Source organism: Oncorhynchus mykiss, chromosome 3 (genome assembly GCF_057628025.1).
Source record: "Oncorhynchus mykiss isolate SJ-2025 chromosome 3, ASM5762802v1, whole genome shotgun sequence".
Lineage (NCBI taxonomy): Eukaryota > Metazoa > Chordata > Actinopteri > Salmoniformes > Salmonidae > Oncorhynchus > Oncorhynchus mykiss.
Genome location: NC_143024.1, coordinates 48,334,483 through 48,357,497, shown reverse-complemented (window position 1 = coordinate 48,357,497; position 23,015 = coordinate 48,334,483). Strand labels below are relative to the sequence as shown.

Below are 23,015 nucleotides of genomic sequence, written 5' to 3'. Positions count from 1 at the left end.
ATGAAAAAATTATGAAGAAATGTTGCACAATCCAGGTGTGGAAAACTCTTAAGAGACTTACCCAGAAAGACTCACAGCTGTAATCGCTGCCAAAGGTGCTTCTACAAATATGCAAATGAGATATTTCTGTACTTCATTTTCATAATATTTGCAAAAAAAATGTTTAAACATGTTTTCACTTTGTCATTATGGGGTATTGTGTGTAGAAAACAAACTAGAATTCAGGTTGTAACACAACAAAATGTGAAATAAGTCAAGGGGTATGAATACTTTTGGAAGGCACTGTATATTTTGAAATGCTATAAAACAAAGAACAATTAGTGTGACAGCAAAAATTATAATTTTTTATTTGGGGGATGGGGGTAAGGTCTGTTAGAAGTTAGTAGAGCTCTTTTTTATTTTCTTAGTAGAGTTATTATGGTGCGGTGGCATATTGCTGCCAGTCAAATTTGTTTTATGTCATGTCACAAGTAGAGATGAAACGGTATGAAAATTTCATATCATGATTATAGTGACCAAAACTAACAAACAACAAATAAAATTAGCAGCAATATTGCACTTTTTGCATTGTGCATAAACATGAAAATAATAACATTAACATTAAAGATGGCACCATGTGGCCATGAGAGGTAAAAGTATCCCTAGTGCAGGTTTGAATGAACACAACCTTAAGTAAAGCAAATCAAATGTGCATATAAAAGCAACACAAGCAAAGCAATGTGCATGTAAGAGCAATACAACCATATGTCAACACATCCAATGTGCATGTAAGAACAATACAACCATATGTAAACAAATCCAATGTGTAGGTGTTGACATTAAAATAACAACACAAAATATGTAAACAAATGAAATTAACAGCACTGATTGTCTGTCTGTTCTTTCCTTCATAAAGAAATTAGGTGCTTCTGGCCTAACATCCTGTATGTATGCATATTTGTTCACTTGAGATTGAAATGTAAAAATGTCAGCATATATACTTTGTCTGGTTTAAGCAGTGACCTGCAAGGGGAGACAATGTGCCCGCTGGCACTGAACACTCTCTGATGGCACGCTGGTTGCTGGGATGCACAAAAGCTTCCTGGCAACCCTGGCAAGGTGAGAAAGCTCTGATTGCATGGCCCCTCGTTGTTTCATTATATTTACACACACACACACACACAGAGTCTATCTTCTGTGTTGCATTTGAGTAATTGCAATGAACCCAACAATTGACACAAATACAGGAGTCTTGTATAGGAGTCTACAGTGTTTCTCCTGTTGGAACACTCACAACCAAGTCCACGACTGCCGGATTTTAAATTAACAAAATATGTTGGTTGTGTGACTAAACTACATAACGTGTTATCGTGTGCAATGTGCGGATAAAGCCTGCAGACACGACGTGTAACAGGTGTAAAATATACTTTATGTATTTCACCGAAAATCCCTAATTTATTTCAATGTATTATTTAAAAGTTATTTTGAGAAGTATTACCCTACTTTCAAGAGTTAATTTTTATTGTATTTATTTAATCTAATTTATGTTAATGTGGTGATGTCATCAACGGGAGCCATGATTTTACTCAGTTTGCTCAGAGCCTGATGAGGGGAGCTATATGTTATGTATGCTCCGGTCTTTTGAATACACATGTTCACAAATGCACAAGAAAAGACAAGCAAAAGTTAAATTGTCACTGATTTAGTGTTGCATTACTGTTTATAGTAATATATATTTAGGTGAATGGGAATAATGTTTGAGTGGAACTTTGCATGGCTAACCCGTTAGCTTTGTTGCGGGAGTGGGTCTCTTCAAGGTGCAGGCAGCTTGAGTTTTCTGATGATTTTCTTACAGGTATTCTGCACTGTCTTTTGTCTTTTATAAGGCAAATATACTTGTATGGGAGTCCAGATGGCAGCATTAACGTTTGCCTTGTATTTGTACCCATTCCATGCGCGTATGTTGTGAAATGTGACGATTTTGTATTTCATGTTTAATGTGCCTAGTTAGCTGTCGTTCATTTAAAAAATGGTGTTGCTTCATTAGTATACCTCGGGTATAATGGTAAAATACAAATACATGGTGTGCCGGTCATAGAACAGTCACAGGAGATCATGTCCAAGCTTATGGGGAGAGCTAGAGACATCGTAAAGATAACATTCTGCAGCAATACATCTCTGACACCTCACGAGAACCCTAAAGTGATAATAGATATACTGAAACAGCATTTCAGTGAGTTGACATACTCATCCATCATCCATGCCTCTTACCGAACACTTTGCCAGTATTAGGAGAAAACGTCATGGAGTACTGGATCCGTCTGAACAAGGCAGTAGATGTGGCCGATGAGTGTTTGAGGAGGCAGGGTTGGAGCATCGAGGACTCCAGCCGAGAGGTAAGGATGATGTTTGTGAAACACTGCCCAGATCCTTCTTTCTGCGGTTTTAAAGTTCAAAACAGCTGATAGGTGGACAGCAGCTGAGATACAAGAACTTCTAGAGGAGTATCAGTCTGAAATTATAGCTCAAATGCTGACCAGGTCAATGTGCCCTGCTGCTGTGAGACATGACCACACATGTCCAGATGCCTGTACTTGAAGATGAAGTGCCATCTTGTCCAGTGTCTTCTAGCCAGAGTGAGGTACTTGTGAGGTCACACCCTCTAATCAAACTGAGGGAAACTGCATGCAAACCTTGATAAGCTTACTTGATCGTGTGCTAACGCAGAACACGCAGACAACAGTAAGACTGCAGCACCCACCTAACCAAGGGTACTCTTACAGGAAATATTGCAAGGTGTGTAACGATACAAACCACTATGCTTGCACACTAGCAGGGAGGGTCTGTGTTTGTCATGCTTTGAGTCAGGTCACTGGTAGAACAATTGTCTGAAGTCTGGGTCTAGATATAGTGAGGAGCCCACACAAGCAACCCATGCAGCGGAGCCGATAAACTAGCAGGCCCGCATTTGGAGGGTGTATATTTTATTTATCTATTTCACCTTTACTTAACCAGGTAGGCTAGTTGGGAACAAGTTCTCATTTGCAACTGCGACCTGGCCAAGATAAAGCAAAGCAGTTTGGCACATACAACAACACAGAGTTACACATGGAATAAACAAACACAATCAATAATACAGTAGAAAAATCTATATACAGCATGTGCAAATGAGGTAGGATAAGAGAGGTAATGCAATAAATAGGCCATGGTGGCGAAGTAATTACAATATAGCAATTAAAAACTGGAATGGTAGAATGTGCAGAAGATGAATGTGCAAGTAGAGATACTGGGGTGCAAAGGACCATAAAAAGAAATAACAATATGGGGATGAGGTAGTTGGGTGGGCTATTTACAGATTGGCTATGTACAGGTGCAACGATCTGTTAGCTGCTCTGACAGTTGATGCTTAAAGTTAGAGAGTGAGATATGAGGCTTCAGTGATTGTTGCAGTTCGTTCCAATCATTGGCAGCAGAGAACTGGAAGGAGAGGCGGCCAAAGGAAGAATTGACTTTTAGGGTGACCAGTGAGATATACCTGCTGGAGCGCATGGTGGGTGCTGCTATGGTGACCAGTGAGCTGAGATAAGGCGGGGCTTTACCTAGCAGAGACTTGTAGATGACCTGGAGCCAGTGGGTTTTGCGACGACTATGAAGCGAGGGCCAGCCAACGAGAGCGTACAGGTCGCAGTGGTGGGTATTATATGGGGCTTTGGTGACAAAACAGATGGCACTGTGGTAGACTGCATCCAATTTGTTGAGTAGAGTGTTGGAGGCTATTTTGTAAATGACATCGCCGAAGTCGAGGATCGGTAGGATGGTCAGTTTTGTGGGTCAAGAGAAACAAACCCTCGAGTGTGACGAAGATTTAGAATGACGATATGTGAACGCATGAAGTGCAGCACCAGAAGGGGTTTGGGTCATAGCGAAGAATATACAAAGAGTAATGCCATTTGTTTGATGCCCCAGTCACTGTAAATAACCAGTTCAAATTGAAAGGGATGCTTGACACCGGCTCCATGGCCTGTACTTTAAGCGAAGCAGCAGAACAAAGAATGCTTGCGGAAAGTATTAGTCTAGAGAAGAAGCCACTATCAGAGCCAGTCATTCTTGTTGATGTAGGGGGAAAACGGCACAACCAAAATGCATGTATGAAGTTGACCTTAACGTGTATGGAATTAGTTGTTTAGTTCCTGTGCTCATAGTCCCAGGTCAGCATGATGATCTCATTCTCAGTACAAACTTGATAAAGCACTTTATGCATCAAATGAAGGGTACTGACAAGCACTGGAGACTCATATCAGAATGTACATCGCAGCCATAACCTGCAGGTGAATACTTCTTGAACATGATGACTAGCCTGACATGTTGGCAGAGTGAAGAAACGCCCAGAAAAATATCATGCTTAATCATCATCTCTTCAGTAAGCTTGAGAACTTTTTCAAAGTCTCCCCCTGAGTTTTCTCTGAACGTTGAAAAGCTGCTTTTGAGGATTTCAATTAAGCCAATACAGTCCGTCACAGATAACGTAGAGCTTTGTAATCCCTTCGTAGCAAAATCACTAGTGTCAAACAATTTACTTAAACGTGAGTAATAGGAATAAAAACGTATTGTTCTGGATTTGTTGTAAGGGCATCGGCTTCTAATTTGGTTTGTCCACATGCCTATTGTCCTCTTTGTCCACAAACCTTTAAAATGACATCTAGCAGTAACAGCACTTTACTCACAGACCCTGATTTTGAACTCTACCGTTCATCCTTGGATCTTTCTAGCTCGATACATGGTCTATCGGGATGCAACTCTTTTTGTACTTCTATGAATCGAGCATGTCTGTGAGATCCACTCAAATGTGTGTAGCTGGTTTACTGTGTCAAACAAAGTACTGTCATGCCCCGATACTTTTGCCGTGGTGCACAGAACTAAATTCAGACGGTGGGAGTAACAATGCACATATACCGCTTGCTTAAATGTTTGCTTTAGTAGGACATGTACCCCTCCTCTGTTCCCTGACATGACTGAAGCGCCATCGAAACAAAAACCCATACACAGAGTGGGATCCAACTCCAGGGGTTGCAACACTTAAAGTATTTTCCTCTTGGTGACTGGCCCAACGCTACCTTCCGCCCCAACTTAACTCATTGGTAAAAAGAAAGACGCATTACAGACACCTTCCGCGTCTGCTGTATAGGTTAGGGATCGACATCCCGCCAACGGCACAGTTGTAAATCGTGCAGCGCCTTGTGTCAAGATTGCAGATTTTAGAGAAACAACAAATGTCAGTACATGCACTGCTCCAAAAAATAAAGGGAACACTAAAATAACACATCCTGGATCTGAATGAAATATTCTTATTAAATACTTTTTTCTTTACATAGTTGAATGTGCTGACAACAAAATCACACAAAAATGATCAATGGAAATCAAATTTATCAACCCATGGAGGTCTGGATTTGGAGTCACACTCAAAATTAAAGTGGAAAACCACACTACAGGCTGATCCAACTTTGATGTAATGTCCTTAAAACAAGTCAAAATGAGGCTCAGTAATGTGTGTGGTCTCCACGTGCCTGTATGACCTCCCTACAACGCCTGGGCATGCTCCTGATGAGGTGGCGGATGGTCTCCTGAGGGATCTCCTCCCAGACCTGGACTAAAGCATCCGCCAACTCCTGGGGACAGTCTGTGGTGTAATGTGGCGTTGGTGGATGGAGCGAGACATGATGTCCCAGATGTGCTCAATTGGATTCAGGTCTGGGCCAGTCCATAGCATCAATGCCTTCCTCTTGCAGGAACTGCTGACACACTCCAGCCACATGAGGTCTAGGATTGTCTTGTATTAGGAGCAACCCAGGGCCAACCGCACCAGCATATGGTCTCACAAGGGGTCTGAGGATCTCATCTCGGTACCTAATGGCAGTCAGGCTATCTCTGGCGAGCACATGGAGGGCTGTGCGGCCCCCCAAAGAAATGCCACCCCACACCATGACTGACCCACCGCCAAACCGGTCATGCTGGAGGATGTTGCAGGCAGCAGAACATTCTCCACGGCGTCTCCAGACTCTGTCACGTCTGCCACATGTGCTAAGTGTGAACCTGCTTTCATCTATGAAGAGCACAGGGCGCCAGTGGCGAATTTGCCAATCTTGGTGTTCTCTGGCAAATGCCAAACATCCTGCACGGTGTTGGTCTGTAAGCACAACCCCCACCTGTGGACGTCGGGCCCTCATAACACCCTCATGGAGTATGTTTCTGACCGTTTGAGCAGACACATGCACATTTGTGGCCTGCTGGAGGTTATTTTGCAGGGCTCTGGCAGTGCTCCTCCTTGCACAAAGGCGGAGGTAGCGGTCCTGCTGCTGGGTTGTTGCCCTCCTATGGCCTCCTCCACGTCTCCTGATGTACTGGCCTGTCTCCTGGTAGCGCCTCCATGCTCTGGACACTACGCTGACAGACACAGCAAACCTTCTTGCCACAGCTCGCATTGATGTGCCATCCTGGATAAGCTGCACTACCTGAGCCACTTGCTACCACTAGTGAAAGCACCGCCAGCATTCAAAAGTGACCAAAACATCAGCCAGGAAGCATAGGAACTGAGAAGTGGTCTGTGGTCACCACCTGCAGAACCACTCCTTTATTGGGGGCGTCTTGCTAATTGCCTATAATTTCCACCTGTTGTCTATTCCATTTGCACAACAGCATGTGAAATTTATTGTCAATCAGTGTTGCTTCCTAAGTGGACAGCTTGATTTCACAGAAGTGTGATTGACTTGGAGTTACATTGTGTTGTTTAAGTGTTCCCTTTATTTTTTTGAGCAGTGTATATCCTATAGGACACCATATTTGGTCAGAGAGCGACGCCTTCATGGCACTCAGATGACGCTGGCGGTCTTTACCTGAACGACTCTAACTTTGTCAAACAAGCACCAATCGGGGTCAAACAAATCTAGCTAGATAGCCAATGAGCTGAGCTTTATGGGAGTATCCAGAAACCATGTGTCTGTCGCAAAATGTAGGTGCTAACCGTTTGCGACAGCATGCCTTTTCCCTTTTGGACAAAAATTTGAAGAATATTCAGAGGTATAAAAACTGGTTGTTTTGCGAATGTCAAACTTATAATATGGCTACTTATACTGGAAAAGCTAAATCAAAGTCGAAGTATACAGATGTGACGATATTCTTGCAGAAAAGTTAAAATGAATGCAACTGTCTCCTTCACGATTTGCCCATATGTAGCTGGGTGACTTCACACTAAATGTCATGGAGAATGTTATCCGTCTGAAACTTTGCACATACTGCTGCCATCTTTTGGACACCATCGGAATTACCAGAGTGATGACTAGAACTGGGACCTTTCTCTTGCATTTCCAAAGATGGCGGTATTTCTTTGTATTTTCTTCTACCAGCTCTATTGTGTTATTCTCCTACATTCAATTCACATGTCCATAAACTTCAAAGTGTTTCCTTTCAAATGGTACCAAGAATATGCATATCCTTGCTTCAGGGCCGGAGCTACAGGCAGTTAGATTTGATATGTCATTTTAGGCGAAAATTGGAAAAAAAAGGGGTCTATCCCTAAGAGGTTTTAATTAAAGGAACTATGTCCATTCGTCAGGTTAGGACGCCGAGGGATGAAAACACGTTGGTATTTCGGGTACTGGTTCCCCGCAGTTATGTTATTAACGACAGTGAGAGTATGTGTTCGGCTGGCAGATGCAGGAACGCCTCGAAATGCAGGTTGCAGTTGCACACTATTGAGTTTTTTTGGCGGAAGGCAAAGATGGCCACACCGCTTGTTGAGCATTTATCTAGCTAGAACATAATATAAGTTTGTCGTTAATTGTGAAGCAAAGGACTAAATAGTGGATTCTGGCAGTAGCATACAACGAACGATTGTGTATATATATATATGTATGTATGTATGTATGTATGTATGTGTGAGACACCGTCAGAAGCTGTTTTGGTGGCGTGTCGATGGCTAGCTAACTAACGTCAGTATGAATGGGAACGCGGTCGCTGTTTTGGCTGCAATGAGCTTGATAATTGGCTAAATAAATTGCTAGAAGAATAGTGATAGTTAGCTAACGTTAACTGGTTTGCTTGCATGGTCGCTTAATGATCTCGTAGCTAGCAGAAACATTCGATTAACGTTAGATAAATACCTAACGTTAGCCAGCCCGGTGGTTAGTAAGCTAACGTAAACAGCTACTGTAGCTAGCTAACTAACTTAATTTGATCACCGGAACCCTTTTACATTATGAAAAATTGTGAGTACCAGCAAATTGACCCACGGGGAATTTCAACACCCTCGTCAACGCAACCCTGTACCGAAAATGTGCAGAGGCCTCGGAGAAAATGGGAAGTATTTCCAGGGAAAAATCGTTTTTATTGCGATGGACGGATTATTCTGGCCAGACAAAATGGTATCCTGCCTCTGACACTCGGCCTTATCATTGTCACAAGTGGCCTCTTCTTTGCATTCGAGTAAGTAGCTATGCATCATAATTTTGCTTCGCTTTTGTTTAACTTAATGTTACCAGTCTAGACAGCCATCTAACGTTAGTTGCATAGCTAACTAGGTTGTTAACATTACTTCGTTGAGTAGGCTTCCTCAGTTATTCAAAGTTGCTGACTAGTTAACTAACAGTGAAGCTCAGGGCCATACAGGCTTACCTAAAAATCTCTGTCTTTACTGTAGTTTATTTTGTCTATTTGAATTGAGCTTGTCTCTGGCTCATGTAGATTTTAGGGTTGTACAGTAGGCCTATTAGAATGGGTGTCTCAACCACTCAAGGCCAGGCACCGACAAGCTCTCATATCCACTCTTGTTCTTGCAGTTGCCCATTCCTGGTGACTCACCTGACCGTCTGCATACCTGTGATTGGTGGAGTGTTGTTTGTGTTTGTGGTCACCTCCCTACTGCAGACCAGCTTTACAGACCCTGGAATCCTGCCTAGGACCTTGCCAGATGAGGCTGCAGACATTGAGAAGCAGATAGGTAAGATGGATATAGTGTAACAGACTGGGGTGATGGCTGAAGAGCTAGACCAGCTGGGGTATATATGGGATCAACTGTTTCAGTGGTGTTCATAGTACAGATTAATATCCTTCAACGGCATTTGTATTCAGTTAACATTTTGTTTCATATGTGATCTTGTTAATGTCAACAACACAATTGTATTGATGTCAGAGAATCGATCCCTCCCCTGATTCAAGACACCTCAGGTTCCTCCACGTACCACCCCCCTCCGCGCACCAAAGAAATCCTCATTAACCAGCAGGTGGTGAAGCTTAAGTATTGCTTCACCTGCAAGATGTTCCGCCCTCCTCGAACCTCACACTGCAGCATGTGTGACAACTGTGTGGGTAAGGACTGTATGGGTAGTGACTGTTGTTCAAAGTGTCCAAATATACCATATCTCAATTTTTTTAATGTTCTGCCCTCAGAGCGGTTCGATCACCATTGCCCGTGGGTGGGGAACTGTGTGGGCAAGCGTAACTACCGCTTCTTCTACAGCTTCATAGTCTCTCTCTCCTTCCACACCTCCTTCATCTTCGGTTGTGTTGTCACACACCTCACGCTACGTATGTATGCTCACTCGCAAACAAACACGAATGCACTATGTTTCCTTCCCTGCTGTTCTGTGACAATATTGACTGTGGAGTGTTCGTATTGGGTTGCTGACTTTTTACCTTCCTGTTTTTCAGGATCCCAAGGAGGGAATGGCTTAGTTCTGGCCTTACAGGAGAATCCTGCCAGATATCCTTTTCACACTAAACATTCTCTCTATCTCATTACAATCCCTATAGTGACTTGGATGCCCACACTGCTGCTCTTGCTCTTAGCCCAGAGATAGAAGTTGACAAGGATTTTGTTCCTGGTTCTAAGACTTTGGCCTAAGCCCACTAATTCCTAATAGGATCAGTTCCCTGTAGTCCATTCTTCACACACTGGCAATGGTGTAAGCCTGTGGCTTTTAGACAGATGGCAAAACTTCAGAAGCAGGTGTGCAACCTAATGTTGTCACACTGGCTGGCTTGACACATTATGTGGTTTACAATAGTGGGTTTTGTGATTTCTTATAAACCCAGAACAGTTAGTAATATGGTATAATTGCAGTTCAGGGAAACCAGTAGTTAGGCCTTCATGGCTCTGATATTGTGACTGATTGTGATTCCCTAAGATTCACACAATAAGGCCTTCTGATGATCATGTAGCTCTTGTTATTGATAGTCATTGTTGATAACCTTTGCTAGTTAGTGTATGTTGAAGCCTTGACAAGCCCTCTCACTGTGGTTGAACTAGTTATTTGCTTCTTCTCCATTTGGTCTATTCTGGGGCTTTCAGGTTTCCATACATACTTGGTGGCCTTCAACCTCACAACAAATGAAGATGTGAGTACCAACCATAGATCTTGAAAATAGTAGATAGTGATAGCGCTGACATCATCCATGTATTCCTATAGAAAACTCCAGATGGTGTATGAGGCCAGAACTATTTGAATTTGAAGCGCCCCATATTGCTGAATGGCACCAAAAATCGCTAAGGATCATGGTCAACGTAGTTGTTTTCATCCTGCCTGATAGTCAACACATAGCCTGCCGGCCTGTGAATGGTCTGTCAGCACGTGGTCCTGTGTTACGACAAATGTAGTAGTCAGAATGGATCCCTATTTAATACAATATCTCGATTTGTAGTGAACCTTAAAATAATTCAGTAGGGATCGAACTTGATCATGCTAGTTGATCACGCACATTTTAAAGTCCAAAACCTCTGTCTAAAAAAGTGTTTGGCCTGTTTTGGCGATGGTCATTTACATAGGTTTTCTAGGGAAGACCAGGGCTTTTGGTACCGCTAGGTTGCTACTCAGGACATAACTCATTACTGCATTGGATAAATTAGAGGCTTCACAAGTAACTGAAGATTAACTACCTATAATAAACTCAGCAAAAAAAGAAACATCCTCTCACTGTCAACTGGGTTTATTTTCAGCAAATTTATGTGTAAATATTTGTATGAACATAACAAGATTCCACAACTGAGACACAAACTGAACAAGTTCCATAGACACAGAAATTGAATAATGTGTCCCTGAACAAAGGGGTCAAAATCAAAAGTAACAGTCAGTATCTGGTGTGGCCACCAGCTGCATTAAGTACTGCAGTGCATCTCCTCATGGACTGCACAAGATTTGCCAGTTCTTGCTGTGAGATGTTACCCCACTCTTCCACCACCAAGGCACCTGCAAGTTCCTGGACATTTCTGGGGGGAATGGCCCTAGCCCTCACCCTCCAATCCAGCAGGTCCCAGGCGTGCTCAATGGGATTGAGATCCGGGCTCTTCGCTAGGCAATGGCAGAACACTGACATTCCGGTCTTGCAGGAAATCACACACAGAACGAGCAGTATGGCTGGTGGCATTGTCATGCTGGAGGGTCATGGCAGGATGAGCCTGAAGGAAGGGTACCACATGAGGGAGGAGGATGTTTTCCCTGTAACACAGTGTTGAGATTGCCTGCAATGACGACAAGCTCAGTCCGATGATGCTGTGAGACACCCCCCCAGACCATGGACCCTCCACCTCCAAATCGATCCCGCTCCAGAGTACAGGCCTCGGTGTTACGCTCATTCCTTTGACGATAAATGCGAATCCAACCATCACCCCTGGTGAGACAAAACCACGACTCCTCAGTGAAGAGCACTTTTTGCCAGTCCTGTCTGGTCCAGCGAAGGTGGATTTGTGCCCTTAGGCGATGTTGTTGCCGGTGATATCTGGTGAGGACCTGCCTTACAACAGGCCTACAAGCCCTCAGTCCAGCCTCTCTCAGCCTATTGCGGACAGTCTGAGCACTGATGGAGGGATTGTGCATTCCTGTTGTAACTCGGTAGTTGTTGCCATCCTGTACCTGTCCCGCAGGTGTAATGTTCGGATGTACCTATCCTGTGCAGATGTTGTTACACGTGGTCTGCCACTGCAAGGATGATCAGCTGTCCGTCCTGTCTCCCTGTAGAGCGTCTCACAGTACGGACATTGCAATTTATTGCCCTGGCCACATCTGCAGTCCTCATGCCTCCTTTCAGCATGCCTAAGGCACGTTCACGCAGATGAGCAGGGACCCTGGGCATCTTTTGGTGTTTTTCAGAGTCAGTAGAAAGGCCTCTATAGTGTCCTAAGTTTTCATAACTGTGACCTTAATTGCCCACCGTCTGTAAGCTGTTAGTGTCCTAACGACCGTTCCACATTTGCATGTTCATTAATTGTTTATGGTTCATTGAACAAGCATGGGAAACAGTGTTTAAACCCTTTACAATGAAGATCTATGAAGTTATTTGGATTTTTACAAATTATCTTTGAAAGACAGGGTCCTGAAAAAGAGATGTTTATTTTTTTGCTTTATATTTTGTTTAGTACACTACACTTACTTTTTTTTGAGGATTGTTTCTCAAAATGGTGAGAGAGACAGAGGTCGAAGATAAGAGTGGTTGGGTGAAAGGGCAGGTGGCAGATTTCAACCTATTCAGACACGGTAGACATTGTGCCGGAGGAAGTGGTTTTCTTGCTAGACCACAAGGCCGCACTACACATTCTATTAACCTAAATATACAGTACTTGAATGTTTGATCCTGCTTGGTCTCCAGACTGCTTCTTAACTTTGTCTTTCCTGTGCAGATAAAAGGCTCCTGGTTGAGTAAAAGAGGTGCAGAGGACTCTGGGAATCCCTACACTTACGACAACATCTTTACCAACTGCTGTGCAACGCTGTGTGGGCCCATGCCCCCCAGGTCAGTATGTATGGCTAAACCCCCACGCCAGTCAAAGTTGCTGCTGTCATATGAAATGTATCTCAGTTCACCCTTTGTTAAACTTTGCTCCCGAGTGGCGCAGCAGTCTAAGGCACTGCATCTCAGTGCAAAAGGCGTCACTACAGTCCCTGGTTTGAATCCAGGCTGTATCACATCCGGCTGTGATTGTGCACCGCCCTATGTGACTCCCAATCAACCCAGCGTCGTCCAGGTTTGGCCGGGGTAGGCTGTCATTGTAAAAAAATATTTGTTCTTAACCTCTCTAGGGTACTTGGAACACTAACCTGACCAAAATCCAGTGAAAGTGCAGGGCGCCAAATTCAAACAGAAATCTCATAATTAAATTCCTCAAACATACATGTATTATACACCATTTTAAAGATAAACTTGTTGTTAATCCCACCACAGTGACCGATTTCAAAAAGGCTTTACGACAAAATCATACCATGCGATTGTTAGGTACCTAGTCACAAAAAACAGCAATTTTTCCAGCCAAAGAGTGGAGTCACAAAAAGCAGAAATAGAGAAAATTAATCACTAACCTTTGATCTTCATCAGATGGTACTCATAGGACTTCATGTTACACAATACATGTATGTTTTGTTCGATGAAGTTCATATTTATATCCAAAAGTCTCTGTTTACATTGGCGCGTTTGTATTTTGCCTCCAAAACATCCGGTGAAAGTGCAGAGAGCCACGTCAATTTACAGAAATACTCATCATAAATGTTGATGAAAATACAACTTATGCATGGAATTAAAGATATATATACTTCTCCTTAATGCAACCGCTGTGTCAGATTTCAAAAAAGCTTTACGGAAAAAGCACACCATGGAATAATCTGAGTACAGCGCTCAGAGACCAAAACAAGCAATACAGATACCCGCTATGTTATGGAGTCAACAAAAGTCAGAAATAGCATTATAAATATTCACTTACCTTTGATCTTCATCAGAATGCACTCCCAGGAATCCCAGTTCCACAATAAATGTTAGTTTTGTTCGATAAAGTCCATTTATGTCCAAATACCTCCTTTTTGTTCGCATATAGTACAGTAATCCAAATGCGCAGGCACTAGGTCAAAAAGTTATATTACAGTTCGTAGAAACATGTCAAACGATGTATATAATCAATCTTTATGATGTTTTTATCATAAATCTTCAATAATGTTTCAACCGGAGAATTCCTTTGTCTTTAGAAATGAAAGGGAACGGTGCTAACTCTCACGGGTGTGAGCCTGACTGAGCACATGGCCTTCTGGCAGACCCATGACTCAGTCAGCTCTCATTCTCTCCCACTTCACAGTAGAAGCCTGAAACAAGGTTCTAAAGACTGTTGACATCTAGTGGAAGCCTTAGGAAGTGCAATGAGCCCACAGACACTGTATATTGGATAGGCTAAGACTTGAAAACCAACAAACCTTAGAATTCCCACTTCCTGTTTGGATTTTTTTCTCAGATTTTTGCCTGCCATATGAGTTCTGTTATACTCAGACATCATTCAAACCGTTTTAGAAACTTCAGTGTTTTCTATCCAAATCGACTAATAATATGCGTATCCTAGCATCTGGGCCTGAGTAGCAGGCAGTTTACTCTGGGCACGCTTTTCATCCGGACGTGAAAATACTGCCCCCTACCCCAAAGAAGTTAACTGACTTGCCTTGTTAAATAATAAATAAATAAATACCTCAAGGATACAACTTGCAATCAATGAAATGTCCTCTTGGGTATGGAAATTGTCTATGTATCTTTCTAACATTCTCTTTTCCTCTCATGTCTTTCAGTCTAATTGACAGAAGAGGCTTTTTACCCCCTGAAGACATTCCACCTGCTGTTGCAGTGGACATGGGGCGGCCCCCTTTCCTGGCCAAGAATGACACAAACATGGTAGGGCCACCTTCTAGTGGCTACATGTCCTGACCGTGCTGTAGCTCAAAAGTTTTCACCTTGATCCTTGGAGAATCTCAATTGTATACTCCTCGTGTCCTCTCACCTTCTTCAGGAGAGTGGACGCGAGGAGTATGCATTTGAGATTCTGCCCCTGTGCCTGTCCTGCATGAGCCCACTATATCCCCTTCAGACCCCCCCCCCTTCCCCAAATGTGCTTACATGTTATGTATGTTACATATTGTTTCATAAGAGGGAGGATGGTGCACATAATATTCTTATAATGCACATTAAGGATAGGACACTGCATCCATGAACATTACGTCTTGCTTTTAGTGTTTTTTTTTTTTTTTTACCTGATTTTTAAATAATTGTTATTTGCCTGAATTGGAACTACCTCTTAGCTGTACCCCTGTTTTTTTTTGTTTTTTTTTGCAAGTTTGTATAGTTGAAAGGTTTCCACACTCGTGTTTATTGCACTTGTGTGGACCAGGCTATAAATGTAGATATCCACAATGGAAATGAAATGGCTGAGGTTTGTAGAAGCTAATTTCTTGCAACAGAGGTGCTTTCAGCAAACAGTTGAAAGTTTAGGTTTACATGGGTAAACTCTGGGTTTACATAGAAGTTTTTTATTAAGCACTTTATCACCAGTCATATTGTATTCACTTTTGGCAGGTCTTTGAAAATTCAAGTCACTTTATATTGTTGCATCATGTTCATCTAATTTGTCTTGATTATTTATTTTATTGAACCTTTATTTTACTAAGCAAGTCAGTTAAGAACAAATTCTTATTTACAATGGTGGCCAACCCCGGCCGAAACCTAACCCGGATGACGCTGGGCCAATTGTGCGCCTCCCTATGGGACTCCCAGTCACGACCGGTTGTGATACAGCCTGGAATCGAACCAGGGCCTGTAGTGATGCCTCTAGCACTGAGATGCAGTGCCTTAGACCGCTGCGCCTCTTAGGAGCAGCGATATTGTTTGGACTCCCAAAACAATATTTGGGGTGTCCAATCAAAAACTCATCTTTTTGACCAATTGGTAAAATAACAAATGGTCCAAACCTTATGTCTCTATCATAATTCGTTCAAAATGTATTGGAGTTTTCACCCTGTAGGGTAGTCAAAATTAGGGGGACCAAATCAGTCGAGTCCAGAGGGAAAAAAAGTTGTCTGAAATAGTGCTGTGGTAGTCATGAAATTTTGTCAGCTGGTGATTGTCATGCAAAATAACTGCCTGTTTTACTGTAATTGACCATTTAATTAATATCAACACTTTTAGCGTCTCCTGGCTTCCACGCATAGCCTACAAGCAACTGATGCAGACCATGGAACATCTACATTTTAAAAAGTCTAATAAATTCATAGCATACACCAGCGCAATAAATCCATTATTTATCTTAGGCTACATTTTCTTCAGACCAGTCTATTTCAGACAAACAGAATGGCATATTTGGAATTGTCCTCATCTTAGGCTATGCTATATGGCTGTGGGCTACACTAGTTAATTTAGCAGACACGATTTCCGTAGAATTATGTGGCATTATTTTATAGTATGAAGAATACAATTGAACATAACTGAATAAAATTGAAAGGATATTTTGAGGGAGTGAGCTTATATGGCTATTCTGTGTTGCGCAGTTAACAAAGAAACAGGTCCTCCTATATGCTTGATTTACAGTTATTTATGCAACTTTAGTTGCGATCCCTGGTGAGTGCGCACTGTGCATATTCACCATTTATCCTTGTTGGGTCAGTGCTACTTTAATGTTATGGCTATGCAATCTACTCAACCTATTATTTGTAATGTATCTTACATAAGTCTGCAAATGCGATGATGCATGGAATGCTTTATTATAAATGTGCATTTTTTTAAAGGTGAAAATTAGCTTCCTCAAACTTAACGCACGTGCTGCCTATGTACGCTAGGTTGTGTGCTTAATTTTAAGAATTGAACAGTAAAGATGGTCGCACAAGATGCTGGGATCCTCTTTCAAATAGTGGCCAGTCATAACTCTTCTAAGAACACGTTTCACTAGGCTCTGTAGGCTATGTGCTCTCTAACCGTGTTCCAGGGGTCCTAGGCCTATAGTTTACGTTTGGAGTTTTTTGGCCACTTTAGTTAAAAACCATATCAAAACATGTAGGCAGGCCTATGAGCTAGGCTACATGTGTGTGACTGATTTGAAAAAGTTGCTGTTTCTTGCCTTACTGCACATGCTGGGCATCATTCACAAGTGATAATATTGTCACTCATCAGACTATTCTTAATTTAATCTTGTCTTTACATATTGTTAGGTTCTAAATGAATCTAGTAAAACTCAGACGATTAGTAAAGCTTAAACCAAGTTTATTCACCCATTGTGTCATACAGCTGCACAAGACAATATATATTCACACAAGCACTGATATTGAACACTTGAACACTATACTGAGTTTCCTCCTACACATCTGAACAGCCAATGTATCTCTTGTTGCTAGACAGAACCTTAGTGATATCTGTTCTTCCTCACCTCATTTGACCTGGCTTCGGCCCCAAATTGCTCACTCCTCCCCAACTCACGGCTGTCATATTGACGTGTACAAGACTGTGTCTCTTCTCCTCCCATAGGAGCCCTGTGATGGCTAACAATAGGACAGATTGTAAACATTATATATTCCCCCCCTCTCCCTCAGTGACATGAATAAGTATATTTAATATTTTCAGAACCCAACAATATACTAAATAATACGTGTGAAATTAGTTCTGATTTAGAATAGACCATTATCATGCACCTGTCGGAACAGGGCAGGGAGTCAAAAATACAGTGGCAAGAAAAAGTATTTGAACCCTTTGGAATTACCTGGATTTCTGCATAAACTGGTCATAAAATGTAATCTTCTAAGTCACTACAATAGACAAATACATTCTGCTTAATCTAATAACACGCAAACAATTATACGTTTTCATGTCTTTATTGAACACACCGCGTAAACATTCACAGTGTAGGGTGGATAAAGTATGTGAACCCTTGGTTGACCTCCTTTGGCAGCAATAACCTTTCTGTGGTTGCGGATATGACCTGCACAACAGTCAGGAGGAATTTTGGACCATTCCTCTTTAATAGCCTACCAAACTCGCTAACGGCCAGTCGCTGACAGCCAGGTAACCAGTGATTTATTGTCCCTCTAATCACTCTGACATTAATGCAAATACACTGCTCAAAAAATAAAGGGAACTAAAATAACACATCCTAGATCTGAATGAATGAAATATTCTTATTAAATACTTTTTTCTTTACATGTGCTGACAACAAAATCACACAAATTATCAATGGAAATCAAATATATCAACCCATGGAGGTCTGGATTTGGAGTCACACTCAAAATTAAAGTGGATAACCACACTACAGGCTGATCCAACTTTGTAATGTCCTTAAAACAAGTCAAAATGAGGCTCAGTAGTGTGTGTGGCCTCCACGTGCCTGTATGACCTTCCTACAACGCCTGGGCATGCTCCTGATGAGGTGGCGGATGGTCTCCTGAGGGATCTCCTCCCAGACCTGGACTAAAGCACCCGCCAACTCCTGGACAGTCTGTGGTGCAACGTGGCGTTGGTGGATGGAGCGAGACATGATGTCCCAGATGTGCTCAATTGGATTCAGGTCTGTGAAACGGGCGGGCCAGTCCATAGCATCAATGCCTTCCTCTTGCAGGAACTGCTGACACACTCCAGCCACATGAGGTCTAGCATTGTCTTGCATTAGGAGGAACCCAGGGCCAACCGCACCAGCATATGGTCTCACAAGGGTCTGAGTATCTCATCTCGGTACCTAATGGCAGTCAGGCTACCTCTGGCGAGCACATGGAGGGCTGTGCAGCCCCCCAAAGAAATGCCACCCCACACCATGACTGACCCACCGCCAAACCGGTCATGCTGGAGGATGTTGCAGGCAGCAGAACGTTCTCCACGGCGTCTCCAGACTCTGTCACGTCTGTCACATGTGCTCAGTGTGAACCTGCTTTCATCTGTGAAGAGCACAGGGCGCCAGTGGCGAATTTTCCAATCTTGGTGTTCTCTGGCAAACAGAACACCTGCACGGTGTTGGGCTGTAAGCACAACACCCACCTGTGGACGTCGGGCCCTCATACCACCCTCATGGAGTTTGTTTCTGATCGTTTGAGCAGGCACATGCACATTTGTGGCCTGCTGGAGGTAATTTTGCAGGGCTCTGGCAGTGCTCCTCCTGCTCCTCCTTGCACAAAGGCAGAGGTAGCGGTCCTGCTGCTGGGTTGTTGCTCACCTACGGCCTCCTCCACGTCTCCTGATGTACTGGCCTGTCTCCTGGTAGCGCCTCCATGCTCTGGACACTACGCTGACAGACACAGCAAACCTTCTTGCCACAGCTCGCATTGATGTGCCATCCTGGATGAGCTGCACTACCTGAGCCACTTGTGTGGGTTGTAGACTCCATCTCATGCTACCACTAGAGTGAAAGCACCGCCAGCATTCAAAAGTGACCAAAACATCAGCCAGGAAGCATAGGAACTGAAAAGTGGTCTGTGGTCCCCACCTGCAGAACCACTCCTTTATTGGGGGTGTCTTGCTAATTGCCTATAATTTCCAACTGTTGTCTATTCCATTTGCACAACAGCATGTTACATTTGTCAATCAGTGTTGCTTCCTAAGTGGACAGTTTGATTTCACAGAAGTGTGATTGACTTGGAGTTACATTGTGGTGTTTAAGTGTTCCCTTTATTTTTTTGAGCAGTGTATAATGGCAAATCTAATCAAACAATTAATGAGGGCCCATGAGCTCATGTTGTGCAACATTTCTATAGGCTATGCAATTGCATGAGAACTAAGTTTTGATCGACTCTTAAAAAGAGGATCCCATCAGCTTTCTATAGGCTAGGCCTACAATATTTACTTCTAAACTTTCCTAATATTAAGCGCAGTGCTTCGCTTTACAACAGGGGTATAGCCTACCTGTCGGCAATGAAAATGAAACGCAGGAAAAGTGTCCTCCATTTGCTATTTAAGTGCATAGATTATGTACAGTCGCAAGAAAAAGTTTGTGAACCCTTTGTAATCACCTGGATTTCTGCATACATTGGTCTATTTTTGATCTGATGTACCTCTAATTCACAACAGACAAACACAGTGTGCTTAAACTCATAACATTTTTATTTTTTGATTAGATTGCTGGGTACCTGGCTGTTAGCGAGTTTGGTAGGCTCTTAATGAACATCAGCAGCATCAGAGCGCAGTTTTGGAGAAGCTTAGTTACCGTGACTGAACGGTCAGGTGAAATTTGACTGCAGTCATGACACATGACCGCCGGTGTGGCAGTATTACGGTAACCGTAACAGCCCTAGTCTCAAATCAGGAAAATAGCACCGCGTCAGCTAGGCTGGATTCTGTGCAAAAATGTAGGCTACTTGACATGCTTACCATTGGACCGTAATCTTCTCAAATCCGGAGGACATCAAACAATATAGAGGTAAGATAGATATCGATTTTGAGACATGACATGGTTGTCATATTTTAGTACATGCTGTTCATATTACTGCAAAGTTCTTGTTATTTTTTCAAAGAGACTGAAATGTCAATGGAGCACTGTGCGTACTGCAAGCTCTTTATTTTCAAAGCCTTGTCATGCTAATTTAGCTATTTGCGGCCCGCGGAAACAACTTGTAAGACAATGGCCCAAAAATGTAAAATCCTTAAGTTTCGTTGAAAGCTGCACCGCTCTGTCCACTGAGCTCAGTGCTTATTATCGGATGCATTAGCTCACGAAATCTGACTTTTTAGATATAATGTGAGTGATATGTTAGAGAAAGACCCCAGTGAACGATTTGGAACATGAAATATCATATTTGTCTTGGTAAAATTGATTTTATAACATAATGAAGTGAAATGTCATAACCAAAGTGTGTTTGGGCAGAGTGGGTGAAAACACCCCACTGAATGATATATTTTCATCCTATAATATGAGGCATTGTAGAAGCATAATTATAAAGTGTTCCCATCTTAAATATGTATTTTTAAGGTTGGCCTCTAAGTTTCCTTCATCTTGGCTTAGTAATGATCTTTACCTGTTTTTATTCAATGATTTTATGTTTTTAATCTTTCAGTAACTCCATATTACCATCGGTTTATCCTGCAGTCCTGAGGCCTTTTTTCCCTTGGTAGCTTTTTACAATTTGAGTGATTCTCCTTTTCATTCCAGAACTAAACTGCTCATCTCTGTGCTCCACAGTGTGTAACACTTTTAACTCTCAGTTTTATGTGTCCCTCCCACCCCACTATAGGAGGAGAATTGTCAGGGTTTTGCTCTGTCCTGCACAGCCTGAAGGGTAACTTCCGCATGTAGAGGGTCGATGGTAAGAGTAGGGCTCAAGCTCCAATCCATCACCACACGTTTATTTTTGCTGTTATCTGTTCAGTTTGCATGCTCATCATGTGTGGCTGCTATCATAAGTAACTGTGAAATTACATCACAATTTGTGAGAAATATCTGTTGGGATACTGACTTATCACCCATCCAATGTTAGGGTTTTAATTTCAGTTAGTACATTGTATTCATCACTCAGTAGAGCAAGTGGAAAGGTGTTGTGAATTGAGCCATGGTATGTTGTGGGGCATCATGATGTGCCTTACCTCTGGAACTGCATGCCACTCTGCCACTATTTGAGCCATAACTTATCCTTCATCTCTAGGCATGTGGATGTCATGTTGATGACTTGATGTAGAACACACAGCTTAGAACAACTGGAGCATCAAATTCTCAAACTTGGGCCATTCCTATTATCAATCATTGTCTCTTATGCCTTGGGGCAGCTGAGCAGATGTGGTAAGGTCAGAGGTTACGGTAGCCTTAATGCTAAACACTCATCTATTGTTTGTCTCTTATCCAGTTTGATAAGGAAAGGTACTTATCCATATGCAATTGAGGGAGGAAAGTATCATATAACCCAGTGTAATGAGTATATGGTATGATGGTGTCCTGACGAACACACCCTATTCTTATTTACTGTACTTTTCATTGTATTTATTCACTAGGTGTCACTGGAAGCATAAATACAATGGACAGGATAAACTTCATGTCACAGCAGCCAAACTAAAGTAGCCTAACTGTAACTCATGACATTCTACCCTCTACTACTACAGTATTGCTTTCCTTGCAGTTGCAAATAATGGATACTTTCCCTGGTATAAACGAGCCCATCTTGTCAACCCCGGTGACCCAAGGGGAACCATACACTTTGTCCTTTCCTACATATCCCATCACTCCCCTAACAGGAGGGAAGGGAAGCTTCCCCAAGCTTTGTATCTAATTGTCTCTTTCGCCTTTGTTCCTCCCTGTCCTGTGCTAACAGGATTGTCGCCAACAACTCACTCTTTCTCCATAATGCCATGCTGTCACACCTAACCTGGTTATTGCTCTTACGTTAATCTCACTGTGCCGCTCCAAACTAATGCTTGTTTTCAGCTCCTGTGCATTTTCCTTCATTAACCATGTTCTGCCATGTCATTGCTGTCCGTCTCTCACTTCTTCATATCCCTTCATCTTTTTCCTTCTCTTGCGTTTCCTTTTCTCACTTTTCCCTTTTTCTTGACTTCTCTGCCTTCCTCCTTTCTTCACACAGTGCACTCAGAGAACCAAGGACCTTCTGGAGAGGGTGTTCCGCTCTTCTGAGCTCCAGGGCCTCTGGCCCACTGGCACCCCCAAGACTGCCCCTGGCCAGGAGTTGAGAGTCAGACCAGAGTCCAGGTCCCCAGCCCCCTCCTCCTCCGCTGGGCCTCCCACCTCGAGCTGCTCAGGGTCTGCTGATGGGCCTCTCCCCACCGGCTGTTCTGGGTCCGCCAATGGGTTTCCCCCCACGGGCTGCTCTAGTTCTGCCAATGTGCATCCCCCCACAGGGTGCTCAGGGCGCCAGGCCCCGTCCATGGAATGTCCCCCTGTGAACAGCAGCAAGAGACCCTCACTGCACTCCAACAACCCGGCCTTCCGCCTGGCCAGTCCCTCTCCCTCCTTCACCCACAATACCATCATCCTGGGAGACGCTCCTGACATGGGCTTCATCCCACTGCACTGAGCAGACTCAGTGGCTCCAGTAGGACTGCTTCAGTGAACATTCCCCTTCCACACAGCTCCCTGGAACTCATTAGTGGCTACACTGCCATTAACCTTTGTACGGGCATTTTTTTTAACCATTCTCTTTTTCATGGAACTTACTACGTCTTCTTCTAAACTCAGGACTTAAGCCAGTGTTTTCCCCTGTCCTGTTGGTGATGAATTAGCTGGTAAACATTATTTTCATAGAATGTTTTATTCCTCAAAGGAAAGATATCCTACTGGC

General features: G+C 42.9%; 1 protein-coding gene across 8 annotated transcripts in view; it reads left to right on the top strand.

The window, feature by feature from the left end:
• Positions 1 to 6,980: 6,980 nt before the first annotated feature.
• zdhhc18a (zDHHC palmitoyltransferase 18a) overlaps positions 6,981 to 23,015 on the top strand; it is a 17,565-nt gene continuing 1,530 nt past the window's right edge. Inside the window, exons 1-10 of one of the 8 annotated variants that reach the window (XR_016494965.1) lie at positions 6,981 to 8,457; positions 8,811 to 8,971; positions 9,190 to 9,339; positions 9,421 to 9,558; positions 9,682 to 9,733; positions 10,266 to 10,368; positions 12,644 to 12,756; positions 12,860 to 12,999; positions 14,562 to 14,664; positions 22,302 to 23,015. The exon at positions 22,302 to 23,015 is cut by the window's right edge and continues 1,530 nt beyond it. Coding sequence is in view for 7 of the 8 variants with exons in the window: in XM_021596793.3 (XP_021452468.1) it covers positions 8,231 to 8,457; positions 8,811 to 8,971; positions 9,190 to 9,339; positions 9,421 to 9,558; positions 9,682 to 9,733; positions 10,266 to 10,368; positions 12,644 to 12,756; positions 14,562 to 14,664; positions 22,302 to 22,751 (1,497 nt within the window). In the remaining variant the exon portion in view is untranslated. Of the gene's footprint in view, positions 8,458 to 8,810; positions 8,972 to 9,163; positions 9,340 to 9,420; positions 9,559 to 9,681; positions 9,734 to 10,265; positions 10,369 to 12,643; positions 12,757 to 12,859; positions 13,000 to 14,561; positions 14,665 to 20,963; positions 21,036 to 22,301 lie in introns of all 8 variants that reach the window. The other 7 variants (XM_090230713.1, XM_021596793.3, XM_021596803.3 and 4 more) reach the window with 7 other exon arrangements.